Source organism: Saccopteryx leptura, chromosome 6 (genome assembly GCF_036850995.1).
Source record: "Saccopteryx leptura isolate mSacLep1 chromosome 6, mSacLep1_pri_phased_curated, whole genome shotgun sequence".
In the NCBI taxonomy this organism is placed as follows: domain Eukaryota; kingdom Metazoa; phylum Chordata; class Mammalia; order Chiroptera; family Emballonuridae; genus Saccopteryx; species Saccopteryx leptura.
In genome coordinates this window covers 162007052-162030279 of record NC_089508.1, presented here as the reverse complement: position 1 = coordinate 162030279, position 23228 = coordinate 162007052, and the positions used below count along the sequence as shown (strand labels likewise).

Here is a 23228-nt window from a genome sequence, read left to right as displayed (position 1 = left end):
TCTGTTTGCAAGGCAGAGTGTCTTTTATTCCTGTAACAGTAGATCTGAACAAGAGGCCACCTCTGGAGCCCAGAGACCTGGCAGCACCAACATAAAGACCAAAAAAATAAACAGAGCCACGGTCCCATCCCACTCACACACTGTGATGCCTGTGGGACAGATGGGGTGGCACACACACGCACTGTCTATTTATTCCAAAACATCAACTGTAATGTAAGAGCAATGTAAGTCACAGGTCATCCGGAAGAGGGAAAAAATGGAGAGGAGGACAGCACTATCTCCACCTTTCTTCCCAGAGAGTCAGGGCCACCAGGGGTCAGAGAGCAGCCCTGCAACAGGCTTTTCCTTCATCTTATTTCATCCTGTAACTGATATCAGTTCCAAAACCATCTTTAAAGGGGGTCCTTATATATATATAATTATATATATAATTCCTATATATATATATACATTTATGTCCGTATAAAAGAAAGCAGTAGTGGCCTCAGTGGACGGAAGGTGAGGGGGACGCACAGACGAGCGGAGACAGCTTGGCATAGAGGGAGCAGGCCCAGGTCCTGGATTATTGCAATGTGAGACAGGAGAATGGGGTGTGATTCCAGAGGCTCTGGGTGGAGGGAGGAGGGAGGGAAGATAGTGCTGGTGGTCTGCAGACCTGCTGCCGGTCAACTCAGAGGAAGTAGGAGGAGAAAGAGTAGAGGCCCAAGCTGAGACCTAGAGTCAAGATCTGCCCTTGGAAAGGGAGATGAGGGAAGGACTTGTGAGAAGATGAGGGCCCGGGAAGTTGACTGGCCTTCCGGCTTCACCAGTGAGATGGCATCTAGAGCATGCACACAACCGGCCTACAAAATGAGGCGCCGTGTGCAGAGGGATGTGAGGGCTGGGGAGAGGGTCTGAGGTCCAGCAAAGTCCCAGGATACAAGGTCAATGCCATGAATAGCATCTCCATCTCCTTGGCCCACAGGGCTCCCCACACCCCTCTGGCTGCCCGTCAACTGCCGGGAGCTGGCCCGAGTGGCCCCTGGCTGGAATTGTGCTCTCTGACCCCTCTGGGGGCATTTGCCTGCCTCTGGGGCCTGCCCATCCATGCCAGCTAAGTATCAGGTCCAGTGGTATCCTTCGTGGCTTTGCTACCAGTCACAGTTCCGTGGCCCTGGCTGAGGGCAGGGCTTGAGTGTGCCTTGCGGAGGGAGGGGTCATCCCCTTCCAGAGTGGCCAGCCGGGCCTCAATCCGCTCCAGGTCATCTGAGCCCACTTTGATTTTCACAGCCAGGAGGTGGATATAGGTCTCATAACGGCTTTTCTAGGGAAAGAGCAGAAAAAGGCCAAAGTCAAAAGACAACTATTTGTATCTTAGATGACAAAGACTAATTTCCTTAATATTGAGAACTCTCACAAATCAATAAAAATGAAATAAACAATCCAACAAAAATAATAGGCAAGCACAGGTAACAAATGTAAAAATAAACAAATGGGATTAAACTTCTGTTATCAAAGGACACAATCAATAGAGTAAAAAGGCAATCTAAAGAATGGGAGAAAATATTTGTAAGTCATATCTCTGCTAAAGGTCTATTATCCAGCATGTATTAAAAAAGAAACTACAAAAAACTCAATCGATAAATGGACAAGGGACTTGAATAGACATCTCTCCAAAGAAGATGTACAAATGACCAATAAGCTCATGAGAAGATGCTCAACACCACTAATCATTAGGGAAATGCAGATCAAAACCACACTGAGATATCACCTCACACCCATTAGGACAGCTACTGTAAAAGGAAAAAGAACACCAGAAAATACCAAGTGTTGGTGAGGATATGAAGGAATTGGAACCCTTGTGTGCTGCTGATGGGAATGTAAAATGGTATAACGCTGTAGACAGCAGTATGGCTCATGCGCAAAAAGCAGAAAATAACATTACCATGTGATCCAGCAACCCACTTCTGGGTATGTATCAAAAAGAACTGAAAGCAGGGTTTCAAAGAAAAGGATTGACCCTTCCCTCTGCAAGACACACTCAATATTTGCACACCCATGTTCATAGCAGCATTATTCACAATAGCCAAAAGGTGGTAGCAAACCAAAAATCCACCAGGAGATGAATGGATAAACACAATGTGGTATATACATGCAATGGAATATTATTCAGCCTTAGAAAGGAAGCAAATTCTCACATATGCTACGAGATGAATAAACCTTGAGGACATTATGCTAAGTGACGTAAGCCAGTCACAAAAACTCAAGTTTTGTATGATTACACTTAGAGGAAGTACCTAGAGTAGTCCAATTCATAAAGATAGAAAGTAGAATTGTGGTTGCCAGGGGCTGGGGGTGGGGGGTGGCTTGAGGAGTTGTTTTAACAGGTATAGAGTTTCATGTGGGAAGATGAAAAAGTTCTGGAGATTGGTTGTACAACAATGTGAATAGACTTAACACTACTGAAGGACACTTTCAAATGATTAAGATAGTAAATTTTATGGAATGTATATATATTTTTTTTTTCATTTTTCTGAAGCTGGAAACAGGGAGAGACAGTCAGACAGACTCCCGCATGCGCCCGACCGGGATCCACCCGGCACGCCCACCAGGGGCGACGCTCTGCCCACCAGGGGGCGATGCTCTGCCCATCCTGGGTGTCGCCATGTTGCGACCAGAGCCACTCTAGCGCCTGGGGCAGAGGCCACAGAGCCATCCCCAGCGCCCGGGCCATCTTTGCTCCAATGGAGCCTTGGCTGCGGGAGGGGAAGAGAGAGACAGAGAGGGAAAGCGCGGCAGAGGGGTGGAGAAGCAAATGGGCGCTTCTCCTGTGTGCCCTGGCCGGGAATCGAACCCGGGTCCTCCGCACGCTAGGCCGACGCTCTACCGCTGAGCCAACCGGCCAGGGCTGGAATGTGTATTTTATCACCATTAAAATTTCTAATCTAGCCTGAGTAGGCAGTGGCACAGTGCATACAGCATCAGACTGGAACACAGAGGACCCAGGTTTGAAACCCCAAGGTCACTGGCTTGAGCATAAACTCACCACCTTGAGTGCGGGTTTGCTTTAGCTTGAGCCTAAAGGTCACTGGCTTGAAGCCCAAGGTCACTAGCTTGAGCCTAAGGTCGCTGGCTTGAGCAAGGGGTCACTCACTCTGCTGTAGCCCCCCCAGTCAAGGCACATATGAGAAAGCAATCAATGAACAACTAAGGTGCCACAATGAAGAATTGATGCTTCTCATCTCTCTCCCTTCCTGTCTCTCTGTCCCTATCTGTCCCTCTCTCTCTGTCTCTCTCTCTGTCTCTGTCACACACAAAAAAAAATTTCTAATCCAAATTAAAATAGCAATAAGACATCACTTATTCAACATATCTGATTGGTGAAGATTAAAACATTCAATAGTGTGCAGTGTTGATGCAGGCATGAAGAGAGAAGTGAATGCACAAGCTATTAAGTGGGTTGTAAATTGGTAGACATTTAGGAGGGAGATTTGATAGTGGCTGAGGGCCTTGACGCTGAGCCTCAGGCCCACACCACAGCTGGTGAGAACCAGCAGGTAAGGGTCAGGAGACTCTATTCTTGCCCAGCTCAGGCACATGAACAGAAAGATCCTTCATTGCTGGGCTTCACCTCCCCTCCCCCAACACCTGCCACGCCTCCCCCCAGTTAAGCCAGGTGGGAGTGAGAAAGACCAGGGCACTAGAGCTACAATCTATGCCTGGGTGAGGATCCTGGCTCCTGCACTTCTTAACTGTGTCACCTCAGGTGAGTGGTCTAACCTCTCCAAGCCTCAATTTCCCTGTCTGTAAAATGGGGATATTAACAGAAGCCATTTCAGACTTGCTATGAGAGTTAAATCAGTTAATATAAGGCAAGTGACAAGAATCACACCTGGAAATTCACAAGAGATTAGCCCACTTTAGCTTGTGCCATCACCATTTGTATACTGTTGAGTGGATCTGAGAAAACTTCCAAAAGCTACGAAGCTTCATGTTTTTCAAAAGGTCAGGATCTATCCTGGGAATTCTCCTCTGTCCCCTACACCTCAATAGAAAATCAGTGTGGAACTGTGGGAACTGAGATTGGTGACTTCCTGCCCTTCCTGCTTTGGGGACTTCCTAGCTCATTCTCAGCTGCTCTGTCCATGCCCGTGTGCAGGGCAGTCCAAAGGGCAGTCCAAAATGGACAAGTGGTCCTTGCCTTCCTCCCCCAAACCAACCCTCATCCTTCACCCCATGAAGACGCTACTGTTAGCCTCATCGTGAGGCAGAATTAGGTGGTGGACAGAGAGATGCGATGGAAAGGACAGAGCTTAGGAGAGACTAAGTTGCTCTTCTTGAGAAATGTGTGAAAGAGGAAAATGAGACAAAGGGGGAAGATCACCTGGTTAGGGCTTGAGAGTTCTGTAGCTTGCTTGGAAAGGTTTCCTGAGAATTTGGGCATATAGGGGAGTGGAGGTGAGGAGGGGCCCGGAGAAGAATGAAAGGGGCGGTGGATGGGGAGAGGAGGAATCTGGTGGAGCTCGGCTCCTGCTTTTTGAGAGACACAATTGGCTGATTAACAACTGACAGCTGGATTGTGCAGACTGGCCCACAGGAGGCCGTGCATAGTTGGTGATTGCCTCAGGGGAGCCCCCCAATGGGGAACCCGCAAACTAGAAGCCCTGGTTATGGATGACATTAGTGAAGGAGGTGGAAGATGAGAGCCAGCCCCTCCGGCCCAGCTCTGTCCTTCACAATCCGCCCCACAGAGAACCCACCTCAAACGTGAGATAGTGCTCCTTCAGCCGGCTCTCCTCTGCCTCCTTGGACTTGTGGCCCCTCTCCACGGGGTGACACCTGTGCTCAGCCAGCTCCGTAGTCACCTGCCTCAACTTATTCTCATGTGAACGCAGTTGCTCCTCCTACAAAAGCAAGCCCTGGGCCGTGAGGTCCCACTCTTAGGGTGGCATAGGGTACATCTAAGGCTGTCCTGCCAGGGTCTGCTTCACCACAGGGAAACTGAGGCCTGACCAGGGTCATCAATACCTGGGGCAGAGCCAGGCTCCGGACCCGAGGGAATGCTTCCTTCCTTCCTCTCTGCTCTCGTCAGCATCAGCTCTCCCAGAGACCCCCCCAGCAGGCACGGGAGGTGAGAGACCCTCAAATTTGTACATGCACATATACACTCCCTGACACAGACATACAATCCCCCAGAGATGCCCCTGGCTCCATACAATGCACTCACTCTCTTACACTCATACCGGACACACATGATGGTCACAGACCGAGGATCACACAGGATGGCAGGCAGAGACACTGTGACAGACAAGCACACACACACACATCCCACCCACCACAGTACAGCCGCGTCACTTTCTGCTATGCGGGCAATGGGCTGCGTGCGTGTGTGTAGACACATGTATGACATGGGTGTGTGCACTGAGTAGGCAAGTGTAGGGGTCTCAGTAGAGAGACCCAGGACAACAGCCCTGCAGGAGAGGGGCCAGCAACTGGCAAAGACAGGAAGTGAGAAGCTTCCCCTGCCCTCTGCCTCTCAAGTAGTGGTCTTCCATTTATTCTCTCCTCACACACACACACAAAAAGACAAAAACTGAGAAACTGGAATATGGATGAATTGGAGTTTTTTTTAGGATCCCAAATAAAACATTTAAGGGTAGATGACTGGATGAGGGGTCAGCCAAGTTTCTCTATCCCTAGCTCCCTATGACACACACACTTGCTCAGGTTCATGCGCAAACACACGATGCCCACAGACCCACAGTCACAGCCACAGGATACACCACCATTGGCACAAAAGCACACCCATGCCGATGCTGTGCGAGGCCTGTCTTCCTATCTGGAGTGGGGTGTGGTGGGGATGGGAGAGAACATCTGCCCTTCGCCTTGTCTCTGAGTCCAGCACTCCGTGCAGTAGCTGAGATGAGGGCCGCTGAATGAGGGGCCGGCATGGGGGAGGCAGCCAGGGAGGCGGTGCGTGACCCCAGGAGTGCATACCTGGCAGAGGTGCGTACCTGGCAGAGGCGGGTGGTGCAGGAGGGCAGCAGGGGCCGACAGAACTTCTTCATGGAGCTGACAGCAGCTGGGAAGGCCGGGGCTGAGAAGATGGCAGCCACCAGGTTGATCCTCAGGATCCAGGACAGCATTTCTTCTTTGCTCCTGGGGACAGGGCAGGAGGGAAAAGGGCACCAGTTTCTCACAGTAGAATCTCCCTCTTCCCGACCTAGCACCCAGCACCCAGCACCCAGCAATGACCTGGCAGAGACAGAGCACAAATACCTCCATGCAGCTGGGTGAAGAAGTGCGGAGGAGGGCGGGGTCGGGGTTGGATGTACCTGGTCCCATCCCCAGGCAAGAACTGGATTTTCACAGGACAATAAAGCTGCCAGGTCCAGAGCTAATGGCCACGGAGCTAACGGATGGGTCCTAGAGTGAGCTGGCCCAGGAATTATTCGAGGCAGCTGGCTGTCCCCAATACCTTCCCAGGCAAATGCATGCCCATCCTGACAGCTCACGGACTAGCCTCTCTCATATGAAACATGAACCCCAATCTGAAGTCACAGAGAGGTGGAGTGCAGGGGGCCAGACGGAAGGCCTTACAGAGAAACTGTAATGGACAGGGCAAGTCTTTCCTACCCATTTCCCGCCCCTACTAACGGTCAAGGATGGTTCATAGGCTCCACCTGCCCTGTATGTAGGGAGTTCAGCGCACATCCAAATCACCAGGAGAGCTCGTTAAAACCCAATTGCTGGCTCATCCCCAGAGCTTCTGATTCAGCAGGTCTGAGGAAGGGCCAAAGAAAGTGCTTTGCTAACAAGTTTCCAGGAGGTCTGAGGAAACCACACTTGGAGAACCAGGGCTATGGGGACCCTTACTGTGGGTTTGTGCTGAGCAATCCACTCCTGCAGGGCGAGCTGAGGGTGCCCCACTGAAGCAGGAGAGGGAAGGGGTGTGGGGCGGGCTCCATGTTGCAGGCCCTGAGTCCCCCAGGAAGCAGGGGGCTCCCACTCCTACTTACGGTGCCTGGAACAGGAAGACCCTCCAGTCAGCCGTCTTCAGCTTGAGCACGTTGGACTTCTTGCTGTAGTCGGAGGCCCTGGTGGCCAGAGCATGGTGCACGCGAATGGCGTTCTTCAAGTCACCCTCAGACAGAGCTTTGTCAGGCCTGTACTCATCCTGGATGGGCGAGGGTGGGGAGCCTCTGTCAGGACCAGGCTCTGGCTTACTGACCCGCATTTCCCACCCTCACCAGCCCTCCTCCTCGCTCTCCCTCCTTCTGTTGACATAGCTCCCTCTATTTGCAACTCCTGTCACAGTGATGCCATGCCAACCCCAAGAATCACTGCAGGTGATTCCCCCTGCACCTCAGCTTATCCCAGAGGCCTGAACAAGCCTTACACTGGGTATTCTGAGCCTCTGAGCACATAAAAGACCCCTCCCTGAAACCAGCATCGACCTGTCTAAGCCCCAGGTCCTTCCCGGGACCCTCTGAGCCCCACAAGGCAGGGGCTGAATGGGGAAATGAGCTGGCCCTTCCTGAGTAAGGACACTGAGGCAGTCTCTCACCTTCTGCAGGTACAGGATGGTCCCTTTGAGCACCGCGTAGAATTTCTTCCAGCCACGCCTCCCACGGGGTGCTGGGGACAGGGCACACACAGGTAGTGTGGCTGCAGCCACCCACCCAATATCTGCTCCCCTGCCTCCCTCACATGTCTGCCTGCACGTAAATCCCCAGAGTAGTGGCAAAGGGGGCAGGCCCCATCTGGACTAGCATCCCTCCTCATATCCCTTCCCCCGCCTGACACCCACTCCTCTTGCCATCCATGTCGGCGTGAGTCTTCCGGGTCAGCACACCATGCTTGTAGGTTGTAGCGCTGAGAGCCTGTGGGACATCCAGGAAGGGATTGCCACCATCCAGGATCCGTGTCACCTTCTTTGTGCCAGTCCCAAACTTGTCATCCACCAGCTCAGATAGTGATTTCCTCAGCTCGTCCTCATCACTGGAAAAGTACTAGGTCTGAGCACCACCTCCGAGGAGGCCTCAGCCACACAGCGACATGCCTTCTCCCACCAACCACTCCCCTGGAAGTCGGTCGAGGTGAAGAGCAGAGAAGAGGAGGTTCCAATTCCAGATCATAGATCCAGATCTTTGACTCCTCCCTCAAGTCTTCAGTTCTGACCCCTGACCTCTGATCTTTGGTTGTTCCTCCAAGCTCCAATCCTCACCCTGATCACAAAGTTGGAGACCTTACTATCTCCAGACCTTCTTCCTGATCATCCTTCTCCTCTCTCCACCACTGAAAGCCCAGCTCCAGGGAGGAGTAACTCATGGCCAGATGAAAGTTGCTGCTCAAGCCCCACAGACATGTGGAGGGACGGCAGGTAGTAAATGAGGATCCCCATTGAGCCCTGGTAAAAGAATACCAGCTCTTTCCTGTGGGGTTGAGACTCCTAGAAATCTCTGCTTGGAACTTCCACACAGATTCAAAGACCCAGGCCACCCTGGGAAACACAGCAGGGCAGGGCAGCCACTTTTCCCCGAGCCTCTCGGTCTCCCAACTAGCAAGGTCACCACACCACTTTCCAAATGACTGGGCATCTCCAAGACTCACTGCTTTCACAGGGGAAGAAGTTAGGGGGAAGTCATCCTTCCCTACTACCAAGAAGAGCTGCCACCAAAATATGATCATATTCTTGGGGTTAAAGGAAACCCATGCCTATCCCCAGTACAGAAAAACAGTGTGGGTATCATGGAACTAAAGTCACAGTCCAATCTATTCCATAGAAGTGTAAACACTGAACACTTTTTTTTAATTGGCTTATTTTTCTTTTTATTATTGAATTTTTTCTCTTTTCATTTTATTCTTTTTTTCTTTTTTTAAATTAATTCTAATGGGGTGACATTAATCAACCAGGGTACATAGGTTCAGAGAAAACATCTCCAGGTTATTTTGACATTTGATTATGTTGCATACCCATCACCCAAAGTCATATAGTCTTCTGTCACCTTCTATCTGGTTTTCTTTGAAAACTGAGCGCTTTTTATCAAGACAGGAAACAAACCCAAAAAGGAACTCAATACCAGATGCTTGGCCAGCTGGATAGGGGTCACCATAGCCCTGGGTTGGGAGAAATCAGCACCATGGAGAGTGACAGGAGTAATTTCCCTTACACCCCCCCAGCATCTTCCACTTCCCCCTCCCAGTAATTCAGTCTCCCCATACCTGTGCCCATGGGCACTACTCACATGGCCCATTCCAGTTTTTCGTTCTTGATGGAGTTGTAAAGGGTCTGGGAGAGGAGTAAAGAGAGGGGAGCTCTGATGAAAAATCAAAGAAATCTCCCTCTACCTCTAGCAATGTGGATGTAGTAAGGGAGTACTTTTAAGCCAGTGGAGTTAAGTGCATGTTTGATTCATACTTGTTTGTTGGATGGGTGAGTGAATGGGGGACGAGGGGTGGATGACTGGATGTAGGGTGTGTGGGGGAGAGTTTAGGGGTGTAGGGGATGTCTGAGTGGGTGATAGGTGAATGACCAAGTGGATGGGTGAGTGGATGGAAGGATGGATGCAGGCAAGGCTGGGTAGGTGGGTGAATGAGTAGATGAGGAGAAAAGGATAAGTGAGTGGTGGGACTAAGATTATTTGATCTCATAAATACGTTCTTAACAAGTGCTCCTTGATGGTGAGAACATAATTATGTTAAGAGTGTTAAAAACAATCTTCTAGTTTTTAACCCTAGACTCATATCCAACTGTTCAGCTAGTATCTCTAGATCCTTCAAACTCACTATTTAAAACTAAATTCCTCTTCTACCCCCCAAAATCCTCCTTCTCTTCCTCCAAGGCCAAGAATGGACCAGGCTTGAAAGGTCAGAGTTCTACTTGAGGCTTCAGCCTCAAAAAAAAAAACTAGATTCCTTCTATTCCTGGTGATATTGAAGAAATGAGTGGGCTTTTCTTGATGGTGAAGGTGAAGGCAGTGGTGGTGGTAAAGGTGGCGGTGGTGGCCATGGCAGCTGTGACATTTGGTAGCAGTGTTGATGATTACCATGACAAAAATAGTGATAATGTAGCACTAAAAACAGGTCTCACAAAGCCTACCTCTTTGCCTTTTTCAAGAAACAGAGAGCAGTCAAATGTTGAGCTAGATGGTCTTTAACTCTGGCCCAAAGTCAGAGTGGCCCTGACCCCGGTATTAAGAATCTGGAATATCAGGATCTAGTGGGGCAGAGACCTCTCTCCTCTCCACCCACCCTGGCACAGTTGGGGGAATGGGGACCCATAGCATGTTATACCTTCAGCAGGTCTTTGGCAAAGTCTTGGCCATCATTCAGCTGGTCCAAGTTGGCAATGAATTGCTGGCAGGACATCTTCTTGCCGATGTTCTAAAATGGAGAAATGGTTCTGCCTGAGAGTAGGGGCAGAGGTTGGTGTGGTCCCCACGTCTGCCCTGCCCTGCCCAGCCAGGAAAGATGAGGCAGGATCAAGGGCAGGACTTCCCTTTGTCTCCAAGAGTTTTCAAAACTCTTTTCCACATTCAAGATTCTATTTGATCCTCAAGCATCCTGAGAAGTTGGGGTTCTCCCAAACCCAGATGAATGAGTCAGGTTGAATCAAGTATTACAATAGTTGACATTTGCCAGGTGCCTACTATGTTCCAAGTATTGAACTTGACATGCATTATCTTGTTTCCTTCTCACAACAAGGAGAAGGTGAGGTGGTTGTTATTATCATCTCCATTTGACAGGTAAGGAAACTGAGGTGCAGGAAGGTGATGTGCCCATGATCACACAGAAAGGAAGTGGGAGGGCTGAGCGCATCTAACACCAAAGCCCATGCTCTCACCCACTACTCCATGGCTAACTGTCCCAAGGTCACACAGCTCCAGGACTTGAACCCAGGCCTCTTGGCTCCTGAGTAGAAGCTCTGTATTTTGTCAAAACTGTCTCACCCTCTCATCTGTACAGAGGGGCAGCAAGACCTCCAAGAGGTAGGTGAAGTGAAGAAGAGTTTGGTCTAATGAGAGTCAAAAACCAATTCCCCCCAACACATATGGGTACCCCGTGCAGAGCTGTGGTGGGACCAAGGGAATCAGAGCAGATGGCTCTACTCCAGGAGGTAAAAACAGACAAAAGCTGAGAATAAGTGTACCCTAAGTTCTGCCTTCTTTTTTTACCCACCGAGTAGCAAACGGGCTCCAGCCCTTCAAACCCAACACCTGATACTTTCAGACTCTCCTTCCAGTATCTACACTTGAGGAAACACTGGGTGACACTTTATCTTTGTGAATATGAAGACCCTTGAACACCTGATACTTATTGAGGCAGGATTTTATGAATTTAGGTTTGCTATAAGGCAGTTTCTCCCAAGATTTACCTATCAATGGAGTAGGGATTCCCCCCAAAAAGGATTTCATAATCAATTAAGTTTATTTACATGTTTCAGAGTCTTTAACATGCTTAAATGTGCTGGAAGTCTCCAAGGAGAGGATTCCATAGACAATTTCCCAAATTTATTGACCTTGGCACTGTTTTAACAAAGAGAATTTATTAACACCATGTGCAACACTCATATACTGAAGAGAATAATTCAGAAAACAATGATATTAGACTTTCTAAGTAGCTGACAGGCAAGAATTTTCCACACCTTTTCCAAAGACTTAAAGAGAAAATATCTTATATGGGCCTGGATACAGTGTGTTTCATATGTTTATATGTATGTTTTACATGTACATGCATGTATGTATATGCATATCTAGCCATTTATGTGTGCATTCATAATAGAGGAGTATGAGGGTGATATTGATAATACTGTCTGAGTTCCACACACACTGAACATTCCCCAGCCATCAGTAGGGACTGCAAATCAAAAAATAACCAGGCAAGTTTTCCAATCCTAATAACAACAGACTATCTGGTTGCCCTCCCAGAAGAAACAATTGCTGGTCAAAATGTTAATTAAACATCTCAGTGAAGGCCTCTGAGAAATATTAAAGCAGCAAGGGCTTCAAGAGTAAATATCCTGCAAAGAAGGGAGCTATGGGGAGGTAAGCCCAACAAGGAGCAGCTTTCCAGGTGCTTTTCGAAGCACCTGCCAGCTCACAAGCAGCGGCCAACAGGCTGAGCAACTGAGTGGTCTGCCAGGACGGGAGAACAAAAATTGGAGCTCAGGACCCACCAAGGACAAGGGACCCTGAGAAACACCCTGGTTATACTTCAAAAAAAAAAAATGAAACTAAGATAAGAAATACCAAAGGGTGTTCTTCAGACTAAAGAAAAATTATCCCAGATGGGAGCACGGATATGCAGAAAGAAAAGAAGAGCAACAGAAATGGTGGCCAAATCAAAATGAATATTGATTGTGGGAAGAAATAATAATAAAGTTTTCTGGGGAATTAAACATAGAGAGAGATGTAGTAGTTAAAGCCATGATAGCAGTAGTATATAGTGTAGTTTTCGCTCCATATAAGACGCACCTGACTGTAAGACACACCTTGGGTTTTAAGGAGAAAAATATATATTTTGAACCAAATGTGTGTTAAAATATTTAATAAAATACCATATTTTTTGCTTTATAAGATGCACGGGCATTTTCCCATCCACTTTTGGGGGGAAAAAAGTGTATCTTACAGAGCAAAAAATACAAGTTGAGAGACCAATAAATGGAGTTAATGTGATTTAAAGTTATTTCATTGCCCATGAATTGGTAAGAGATTTTATAAATCAAGAATGCATATGGCAAAACACAAAAAATAAAATTCTAAAGGAATGCACAACTAGCAAGTTAACAAAATTCCCCTCCAAAATACTTAAATAATCCAAAAGTAGATAAGAAAAAAAAGAAACATAGGACAGACATCAAAGAAAAAACATATATAGTAGCCTGGTATGTGTAAACTCAAATATATTAATAATTCATTATATGGTCAAATTAAGAGGCAAATATTATCAGACTTGTTGGTTTTTTTTAAGTATATGATACAAGAGATAGATTGTAAATGTACAGGAACAGAAATCTTTCAAGCAAAGGATAGAAAAATGTATAAATGCAAACACTAACAAAATAATTTCACTACAACCACACTAATATCTGACAAAATTGACTTGAAGACAGGACACATTACTAGAGATAAGGAGAGACAAATAATAATGATAAAGGGGACAGTCAACAGAAGATATAAGCATCCTAAATTTGTATGCAACTAATAACAGAGCCTCAAAAAAGAAAAGACAACAATTGAAAGAACCAAAAGGAGAAAGATATATTCACAATCTTGGCTAAGATTTTAACACTGCTCTCTTGGTAACAGGAAGAACAAGAATACTAAACAATTAATTAGTTAACAACAATTAAATAATGCTAATAAATTAGATAAACCTAGACAAAACAGATAAATTCCTACAAACACACAAACTATCAACTGGCTCAAGAAGAAACAGGAAATCTGAATAAGACCTATAACAAGTAAAGAAACTGAATCAGGAATCAAAAACCTCACAAAGAAAAGCCAGATGGCTTCACCAGAGAATTTTACCAAACATTTAGATAAAAATTAATACCAATACATCTCAAACTCTTTCAAAAAAAATTGAAGAGAAAGGAACACTTCCTAACTCTTCTATAAAGCCAGCATTACCCTGATACTAAAACTTGACAATGACATCACAAGAAAAGAAAACTACAGAACAGTATCTCTTATGAATATAAATGAAAAAAATCCTCAACAAAATACTAGCAAACAAAATCCAGCAGCATATTAAAAGGATTATACACCATGACTAAGAGAAATATAACCCAGGAACATAGGTGTGGTTCAATGTACAAAAATCTATTAATGTAATACACCGAAATAATAGAATGGGTAGAAGACACATGATCATCTCAATTGATGCAGAAAAAGCATTTACTGTATCTCCTCATGTATAAGACGTTCCCATGTATAAGACGCACCTTAATTTTGAGGCCCAAAATTTGAAAAAAAATGTATTACATAAAATTATTGAACTCAAGTTTTATTCATCATAAAATTCCTGTGCAAAAAAGCAGGAAATGCAAGTAAAAAAAACTACAACCACTGTGTAAGACGCACCCAGTTTTTAGACCCCAAATTTTTCCAAAAATGGTGCGTCTTATACATGGGGAAATATGGTAACAAAATCCAACACCCTTTCATGATAAAAACGTTCAAGAAACCAGAACTAGAAGGGAACTTTCTCAGCATGATAAAGGGGCATGTAGTATAAAAACCCCACAACTAACCTCATACGCACTGGTAGAAGACTGAGAGCTTTCCCCCTGAGATCAGGAATGAGGTAGAAGACTGACTTTCCCATTTCTATTCGACACTGTACTGAAAGTTCTAGCTAGAGCAATTAGGAACAAACCAATCAATAAGTAAATCTCTATCCACAGATGATGTGACCTTAGCTATAGAAAATTCTAAAGAAGCTACAGAAAACTATTAGAGCTAATAAATTCAGCAAAGATGCAGGATACAAGATCAATGCACAAAAATTAACTATATTTCTATATGTTTGTGATGAACAATCATCAAGTGAAAGAAAACAATTCCACTTACAATAGCTTCAAAAAGAATAAATTACTTAGGAATAAATTTAACCAAGGAGGTGAAAGACTTGTACACTGAAAACTACAAATGATTGCTGAAAAAAATTAAAGATCTAAATAAATAGAAAGACATCTTCTGATCATGGATTGGAAGACTTCATATAGTTAAGATAGTAAAACTTGCCAATCTGACCTATAGATTTAATGTAATCTCTAGCAAAATTGCAATGGCCTTTTTTTTGCCAAAATATAAAAGCTTATTCACAAATTCATAAAAATTGCAAGGGATCCCAAAATAATCTTGGAAAAGAAGAACTAAGATGGGAGACTCATGCTTCCTAATTTTTTTTTATTCATTTTTAGAGAGAGAGAGAGAAAGGAAGAGAAAGAGAGAGAGAAGGGGGTTGGAGCAGGAAGCATCAACTTCCATATGTGCCTTGACCAGGTAAGCGCAGGATTTTTTTTTTTTTCAGAGAAGAGAGAGAGTCAGATAGGGACAGACAGACAGGAACAGACAGGACAGGAGAGAGATAAGAAGCATCAATCATCAGTTTTTCGTTGCAACACCTTAGTTGTTCATTGATTGCTTTCTCATATATGCCTTGACCATGGGCCTTCAGCAGACCGAGTAACCCCTTGCGCAAGCCAGCAAACTTGGGTCCAAGCTGATGAGCCTTTGCTCAAACCAGATGAGCCCATGCTCAAGTTGGCAACCTTGGGGTCTCAAACCTGGGTCCTCTGCATCCCAGTCTGACGCTCTATCCACTGTGCCACCACCTGGTCAGGCAAGCCCAAAATTTTAAACCGGATACCTCAGCATTCTAGATCGACACTTTATTCACAGCGCCACCACAGGTCAGGCGTCACACTTACTGATTTTAAAACTTACTACAAAGCTAGAGTAATCAAAACAGTAGGGCAATGGCAAACAAAGACATATAGATCAATAGCATAAAGAGTCTATAAACAAACACACTCATCTATGGTAAAGTGATTTTTGACAAGTGTGCCAAGACCATCCAATTAGGAAAGAATATTCCGGCCTAGCATGCGGAGGACCCGGGTTCGATTCTCGGCCAGGGCACACAGGAGAAGCGCCCATTTGCTTCTCCACCCCTCCGCCGCGCTTTCCTCTCTGTCTCTCTCTTCCCCTCCCGCAGCCAAGGCTCCATTGGAGCAAAGATGGCCCGGGTGCTGGGGATGGCTCTGTGGCCTCTGCCTCAGGCGCTAGAGTGGCTCTGGTCGCAACATGGCGACGCCCAGGATGGGCAGAGCATTGCCCCCTGGTGGGCAGAGCGTCGCCCCTGGTGGGCGTGCCGGGTGGATCCCGGTGGGGCGCATGCGGGAGTCTGTCTGACTGTCTCTCCCTGTTTCCAGCTTCAGAAAAATGAAAAAAAAAAAAAAAAAAAGGAAAGAATATTCTCTTCAAAATATGGTGCTGGGACAACTGGACATCACAAGCAAAAGAATAAAGTTAGACACTTACTTCACACTATAGACAAAAATGAACTCAAAATGAATCAAATATCTAAACATAAACACTAAACCTATAAAACTTTTAGAAGAAGACATAGGTGTATGTCTTCATGACCTTGGATTTGGCAATAGTTTCTTAAATATGACACCAAAAGCAGGCAACAGAAAAAAATAGATAAATTGGACTTCATAAAAACTTAAGAGTTTCTGTGCATCAAAAGATACTATCAAGAGAGTAAAAATACAACCCACAGAATGGGAAAGAAAACTGCAAACCATAAATCTGATAAGGGTCTAATATCCAGAATATATAAAAAATTCTTACAACTCAACAACAAAAATACCAACAACAAATTCTTACAACTCAACAACAAAAAGACACACAACCCAATTTAAAATGAGCAAGACTTGGATAGCCATTTGTCAAAGAATATATATAAATTGTTCATAAACATCACTAACCATTAGGGAACTGCAGATCAAAACCACAACGAGAGACTTACTCCACACCCATTAGAATGGTTACTATCAAAATACAGAAAGTAACAAGTTGGTGAGGATTGGAACCTTTATGCATTGCTGGTGGGAATGTAAAAGAGTGCAGTCTCTGGAAAACAGAATGGCTGTTTCTCAGAAAGTTAAAAATATCATTACCATACAATCCAGCAATACCATTTCTTGATATATATACACACAAAAGTTGAAAGTAAGGTCTTAAAAAACTATTTGCACATGAACGTTCATACCAGCCTTACCCACCGCAGCCAAAAGGTAGAAGCATCAAGTACTCATCAGCAGATGAACATATAAACAAAGTGTGCTATTTACATGCAACAGAGTATTATTCACCTTAAAAAGGAAGGAAATTCTGACACATGCTACAACATGAATAAACCTTGAGGACATTAGGCTAAGTGACATAGCCAGTCACAAAAACACAAACTCCATATGATTTCACTTATAAGAGGTATGTAGAATAGTCGAATTCACAGACAGAAAATCGAATGGTAGTTGCCAGGGGTTGGGGGGAAGGTGACAGTGAGGAGTTTTTTTTATGTGTATAGAATTTCAGTTTGGGTAAATAGAAACATTCTGGTGATTGTTTGCACAACAATCAAAATAACTTTAACACTACAGAACTATACACTTAAAATGGTTAAAATGGTAAATTTTATGTTGTATTTTTACAATTTTTAAAATAAGTTTTTAATAATAAAAAAATAGGCAAAGACTTTGAACAGACATTATTCCAAAGAATATATACAAATTGCCAACCAGCACATTTAAAAAAATGGTCAGCCCTGGCCAAGTAGCTCAGTTGGTTAGAGTGTTGCCTGATATACCAAGGCTGCACCAAGGCTGCAGGTTTGAACCCCCATCAGGACAAATATAGGAGTCAACCAATAAATGCATGAATAGTTGGAACAACAAATTGCTGTTTCTGTCTCTCTTGCTTTCCTCTCTCTCTCTCTCTCTCTCTCTCTTTCAAATCAATAATTTTTTTTTAAATTTAATGCTTAACATCAGCATCATTAGTCATTAGGAAAATGCAAATCAAAATCAAAACCTACCTGCTAGGACAGCAATAATTTTTTAAAGTGTTTACAGGCAGGGGAGAGAATAAATGTTGGTGAGGATATGGAGAAATTGAAACATTCATACATTACTGGTGGGAATGTAAAACAGTTTGGCCACTATGGAAAAACAGTTTCGCCATTCTTCAATAAGTTAAACATAGAGTTATCCTCTGACCCAGCTAGTGTACTCCTAGGAATTGAAAACAAGTGTTCAAATAAAACTTGTACATAAGTGAAAGGTGGATACAACCCAAATACTGTATCCAGCAACAGATGAATGGATAAACACAATGTGGTACATCCTTGTAATGGAATATTATTCAGCCATCAGAAGGAATGAACTGCCATACATGCTGTAACAAAATTTATAGGACATATATAAATATCCATAACATAAAATTTACCATTTTAAGTGTATAGTTTAGTCATATTAAAGCTAGTCATGCCTGACCAAGCGGTGGCGCAGTGGATAGAGCATCAGACTGGGACGCAGAGGACCCAGGTTCGAGACCCCGAAGTCGCCAGCTTGAGCACAGGCTCATCCGGTTTGAGCAAGGCTCACCAGCTTGAGCCCAAGGTCGCTGGCTCAAGCAAGGGGTCACTCGGTATGCTGGAGCCCCCCAGTCAAGGCACATATGAGAAAGCAATCAATAAACAACTAAGGTGCCGCAACAAAGAATTGATACTTCTCATCTCTCTCCCTTCCTGTCTGTCCCTATCTGTCCCTCTTTCTGACTCTCTCTGTCACTGTCAAAAAAAAAATAAAAAAAGTTACTCACAATGTTGTACAAATAACCTCCAGAACTTTTTCATATAACCTTGAAAACATGCTAACTAAAAGAAGGCAGACACGAAAGGCTGCATATTGTATGATTCCATTTACAGGAGACTCCCAGATAGGCAAATTCATAGAGACAGCAGCTACGGGGTTGCCACGGGCTGGAGGGAGGAGAGAGTGGGGAGTGACTGCTAATGGCACAGGGTTTCCTTTGAGGGTGATGCAAAAGTTCTAGAACTGGAGAGTAGTATGGTGGCACACCATGTGACTGTGCTTAATTCCACTGCGCTATTTACTTTAAAATGGTTCAAATGGTAAATTTTATGGTATGTACATTTTACTACAATAAAAAAAACCACCAAGAAGATACAAGATTTTTACAACACAATTAAAAGACCTATCGGCACATATAGGACATTACAACCACCAACTGCAGAATACATTTTCTTCTCAAGTTCACATGGAACGTCTGCTAAAACTGATCTCTCTCTGGACAGACAAGCAAGACTCAATAAATCGCAAAGAGAAATCATTCCAGGTAAGTTATCTGATTCAAAATATAATAACAACAACTAGGCAAAAAGACATACCCAAAAAAAGAAAAGAAAAAAAAAAGGCAAGTACCTGGATCATTCCAAAGCCGAAGGGAGGGGGATGAGTTGGATCCTCCAAGTTCCCAGCTCCTCTCTCCCCCCACCCATCCCAGCCTGCCCTTGACCCTCAGACCCTCCCACAGCCTCTCTCTCCCAGTAGAAAGAAGTTATGGCCCGCCTGGCCACAGACCCATGCCAAGGCCTGAGATGTTCGAGGAGCAGCAGTGAGGCAAGGAAAGGGGGGGAAAGCATGCAGCAGAGAACACCGCTTCCACGGGGGTCCTCTGGAGAGCTCACAGTAACTGCAACAACCAGACCTTGGGCTAAAGGCTTTACTAGCACTGTCTCCTTAAGCCTCAGAAGGACTTTACAATGGGAGAAATGGGCTTAGTGAGTTCAATAACTTGTTCCAGGCCACACAGCTATTGTGTGGAGAAACCGGCAACCATTGCTCCTGATCATTGAACAATCCTGCCTCGAGAGAAAGGCGGGATTCTCCAAGTCTCCTGGCAACTAATATGAGCAGTCCTGCCCCACCCACCTCTGACTTGTGAAGCTGTTGATGTTTCTCTTTGGCTACGGGCATCAGTGTGGCGCCATGGGCAGCTAAGCCCACCGAGCTCAGGGCTATCACTGACCCAGGGGTTCACTGGATAGTGGCTGCTGCTCTCCTCAGCAGCTCTTGGCCATGGAAAAGGGCATCTAGGGCTTGGCACAGCAGTGACTGGGTCCTGAGGTTGCTCTCAGGCCCAGCCAAGGGCAGTTAGGGTGCGTTTAATGATCCTTTTAAAGTGCACTAGCAACACTGGCTCCCCATAAACAAACAGTGAGCTGGTCTTGAGGGAACATGAGCTGGTTAATAGGCGTTAGCTCTGGTGGCATTCCCATGGAATGCACACCTCTTCCCTCCTGTCCACACTCAGGCCAGGGGCCCAGGTGGACATAACCAAAGTTGCCACATGACTACACTTCCTCCCAAGGTCACTGAGGCTCTCAGCCTCCCCAGGCCAGGTGCCCCAGCATGCCCCTGCCCACAACGGAGACCATAAGATTGGCCTTTGCATTCTTGACCCTGCAGGCATCTGCAGACTAGACCTTTGGGTTCTCCATCATTTAAACGTTAATAGTAATAATGAATATTATTGTTATTCTTATATAATAATATTATTCATAATTAAATCCTTACTAGGTGCCAGACCTTGACACTTGGTGAGGTGTGTATTACCACTCAGCCCTCCAGGATGATGGGGGAAATCATTACTCCCACCTCGCAGATGCAGAGCCTGAGACCAGAGAGGGCCAATGTCCTGTCCAAGGTCACAGAGCTACCACGTGGAGGCATGAATAGGATCTGAAGTCGGGTCTGTCCCAATTCTTTCTCCTGCCCTATGTGCCCCAGACTTCCTGGGTTAACTTCAGAACCAGACATGCTGGCCTGTTGTCCTCATGAGTCACTAAACTATCCCCAACCCAACAGGGGGCTCTGACCACCCCAGCATGAGAAATGATGGGACAGTGATTGGCGGGGCCAGACACAGTGATGGCGGACATGGAAGAGGAACATGGCGATGAGGGTTTAGGCTCACAGGGCATGCACACCAGTGGCTACACTTACCACCTAAGGGAGGGCAAGAGAGCCCAAAGAGGGGTTCCCCGGAGCAGACGGAGGAAAAAGGAGTTATTGAGTCAGAGCAGCATCAAGGCAGCCCAGGGCCCAGACCAGACACAGCCTCACAGCCCTCCCGGGCACCCGCCTGTCTCTTCACTGTCCATCTGGTGGGGGGCCAGAGTGACAAGAATGCCTCTTAAAGGAAACTGCCATTTGACTGGTGGGGCTGCCAGGGGTGTGGCACTTTAGTGGGGCCACATTCGGGGTGGCAGGACGAGGGGTGGGAAGAGCACATGATCTTTTAGCAACGTCTGGTCTGGACAGAGTGAGCGTCACACATCATATTTAGCACATCCCAAATTCCTATGTGCTTCAGCTGCTCTCACTGCCCTGCCTGGGCGGGACTGAGGCACATCTCAGGTGGATAAACTAGGGCAGGGCCCAGTTTAGTGCCCCGTTCTCAGGTCTCTAAAAGAAACATGGCCGCTAAGCAGAAGGTCTCAGGAAGGGGCTGGAGAAAGGGCTGGCCCTGGACAACCTGGGGGAGTCAGGGAGAGGACACGCCCCCTCCCAACCTCCTCAGCTCACATGTCCGTGCAGGTCCGTGTTGAGCAGCATCAGGGCACAGGTGAGCGTGTGGATCCCATCTAAATCAGAGATGGCGGCAGCCTCAGTGTGAGGACCCACTCATGCCCACCCCTCGCCACCTCCCTTCTCTCTTGACAGAGCCAGCCCGAAGGCCCAGAGACTGGAAGAGACCACCCACCGTCCAGATGCATCCCAGAGCCCCTGGCCTGTGTGATGCTGCTCCCTGCCCCACCCACTGCAGCACTGGAGTCACTCGCCTGCCTAAGCTCAGGGCCAACCCCTCCCTAAGGGGAGACCTGACCACCCTGGGCCCGCTCCAGCCCACAGTCCTTCCTCCTGTGGCCAAACTCGCCTTGTACCTCAGACTCAGGAATGGCTCTGATTCCCGGGCCGTGCCCCTACCATGGCCAGTGTCTCATAATAACTGGCCCAGTCCCCAAGTTTCTGGAACTCTGGTCCATCCTTAGGGCAGGTCCTGCCCCTAAGAGTGCTCTAACACAGACCCCCACATCAGGACTCCCACTGCACTGAGAATCAGCATTGCAGCAGGGACCAGGGAGAATGAAGAACTGACTCTCTAGGAGGGAGGGTTTTCAGGCCAGGGAATGACAGTGGACAAGGCATGTGGAGGTCCCTTGCCCAGCAGGCAGTGCCTGTTCCATGTGCCATAGTTTATTCACTCAATGTTTACGGAGCAGGACAGAAGTGGCAGCTGGACCAGGGGCAGGAGGAATCCAGGGCCTGGCTGGGAGGGGCAGGAAGAGTGGGGCAGGTGGCCATACCTTCCGAGGTGCTGTCATCAGGGTTGCACTGGCAGTACCGACGAGAGAAGTGAGTGAGGACCCGCTCTCGCTCCTGCGTCTCCCCCATAAGCGGGAAGGCCTTCAGGAAGGTTCTGGAGGGCAATTCAAGGATGCTGAGGGCCCATGAATCAGTATGGGTCCTCATCCAGAGTAGGAACCCCTGCCACACACACTCACACACACACACACACACACACACACACACACACACACACACCTGCCTGAGGGGGGCCAATGCTCTGGTTGCCCAGCACCCAGCCCAGGGAAGCACCTGGCCCCCAGGACAGTTTCTGGACTTTCAGCCCTCATCACCCTCCATGGCCCTTTCAGAAGAAGGCAGGGGACAGGTTGCGATGAACAAAGACAGAGGAAAACCTCAGTGCTGGCATTAGCTCTTCTTTGGGATAAATGCCCACTCCCTGCTCCCTCCTCTGTGCCTGGGCCCAGACACATGCCCCTCAGACTGTTCTGCCTCACTCAGACCCACTCCTGACTCTGTGAGCCAGCAACAGAACCCCCGGCCCAACCCTGGCCTCCCTTCCTCTTCCCACACCCCAAGTCTGAGCTGTCAACAAGTTGTCCTTCACCCCCAATCTCAATCCTTTCTCCTCCTCCTCTTCTGGCCTCATCATGTGCCCAGAACACCTGCAACCGCCTCCATACAGGTGTACCCTGGCAATGCCCCAACATCCTCCCTGCAGACACGGGGTGGTCTTTCTAAACACACATGCAGTCAAGACTCTCCCCACTTAAAACTTGTCACTGGCTCCCCAGAGCCCTCAGAATAACGTCCAAGTTCCTCAGGGCCTGACCTTCCTGACTACCCCACCTCCCTCCTGTGCTTCCAGCTTGCACCCCCTGCTGCCTCCCCACACTGTATTTACACCTGGACAGGAGAGGCACTTTCACCGCCAGATGCCTCTGAGCAGGCTAGGCCCCACCTGAAAGGCCTTCCCTCCTCTGCCGGGCACCTCTGAATCTCACCCAAGGCCCAGTTCAAAGGCCACCAGCTCTCAGCGGCCCTGGCAGCTGATCCCAAACCAGAGGGGCTGGAAGGTGGGGCCAAGTCCCTTACCTGGAGGAAACCACAAGCTAAGACATTTTGGGTCTCTGTTTGTCCTGGGTTCAGGAAGCTAATTTGTTCCCAGCTTTGCAGTGGTTCGTTTGGTTTCTGTAATGCCCACTTCGCTTTATCTTCTCTCCTAAGTCACCCTGGGGCCTGTGAGCCCCAACTTGGCCAGCCCTTACCGTCTGAA

General features: G+C 46.9%; 1 protein-coding gene across 2 annotated transcripts in view; it reads right to left on the bottom strand.

Annotated features, from left to right (window-relative positions):
• The window catches only part of PSD2 (pleckstrin and Sec7 domain containing 2), a 48114-nt gene continuing 24886 nt past the window's right edge, over positions 1–23228 (bottom strand). The window contains exons 6-15 of one of the 2 annotated variants that reach the window (XM_066343209.1): positions 21952–22064; positions 21170–21228; positions 10276–10365; positions 9228–9271; positions 7790–7980; positions 7547–7617; positions 6999–7156; positions 5994–6138; positions 4740–4883; positions 1–1303 (exon numbers count right to left, since the gene is read on the bottom strand). In XM_066343209.1, the coding sequence (XP_066199306.1) occupies positions 1094–1303; positions 4740–4883; positions 5994–6138; positions 6999–7156; positions 7547–7617; positions 7790–7980; positions 9228–9271; positions 10276–10365; positions 21170–21228; positions 21952–22064 (1225 nt within the window). In that variant the 3' untranslated portion in view covers positions 1–1093. Of the gene's footprint in view, positions 1304–4739; positions 4884–5993; positions 6139–6998; positions 7157–7546; positions 7618–7789; positions 7981–9227; positions 9272–10275; positions 10367–21167; positions 21229–21951; positions 22065–23228 lie in introns of both variants that reach the window. The other variant, XM_066343208.1, reaches the window with a different exon arrangement.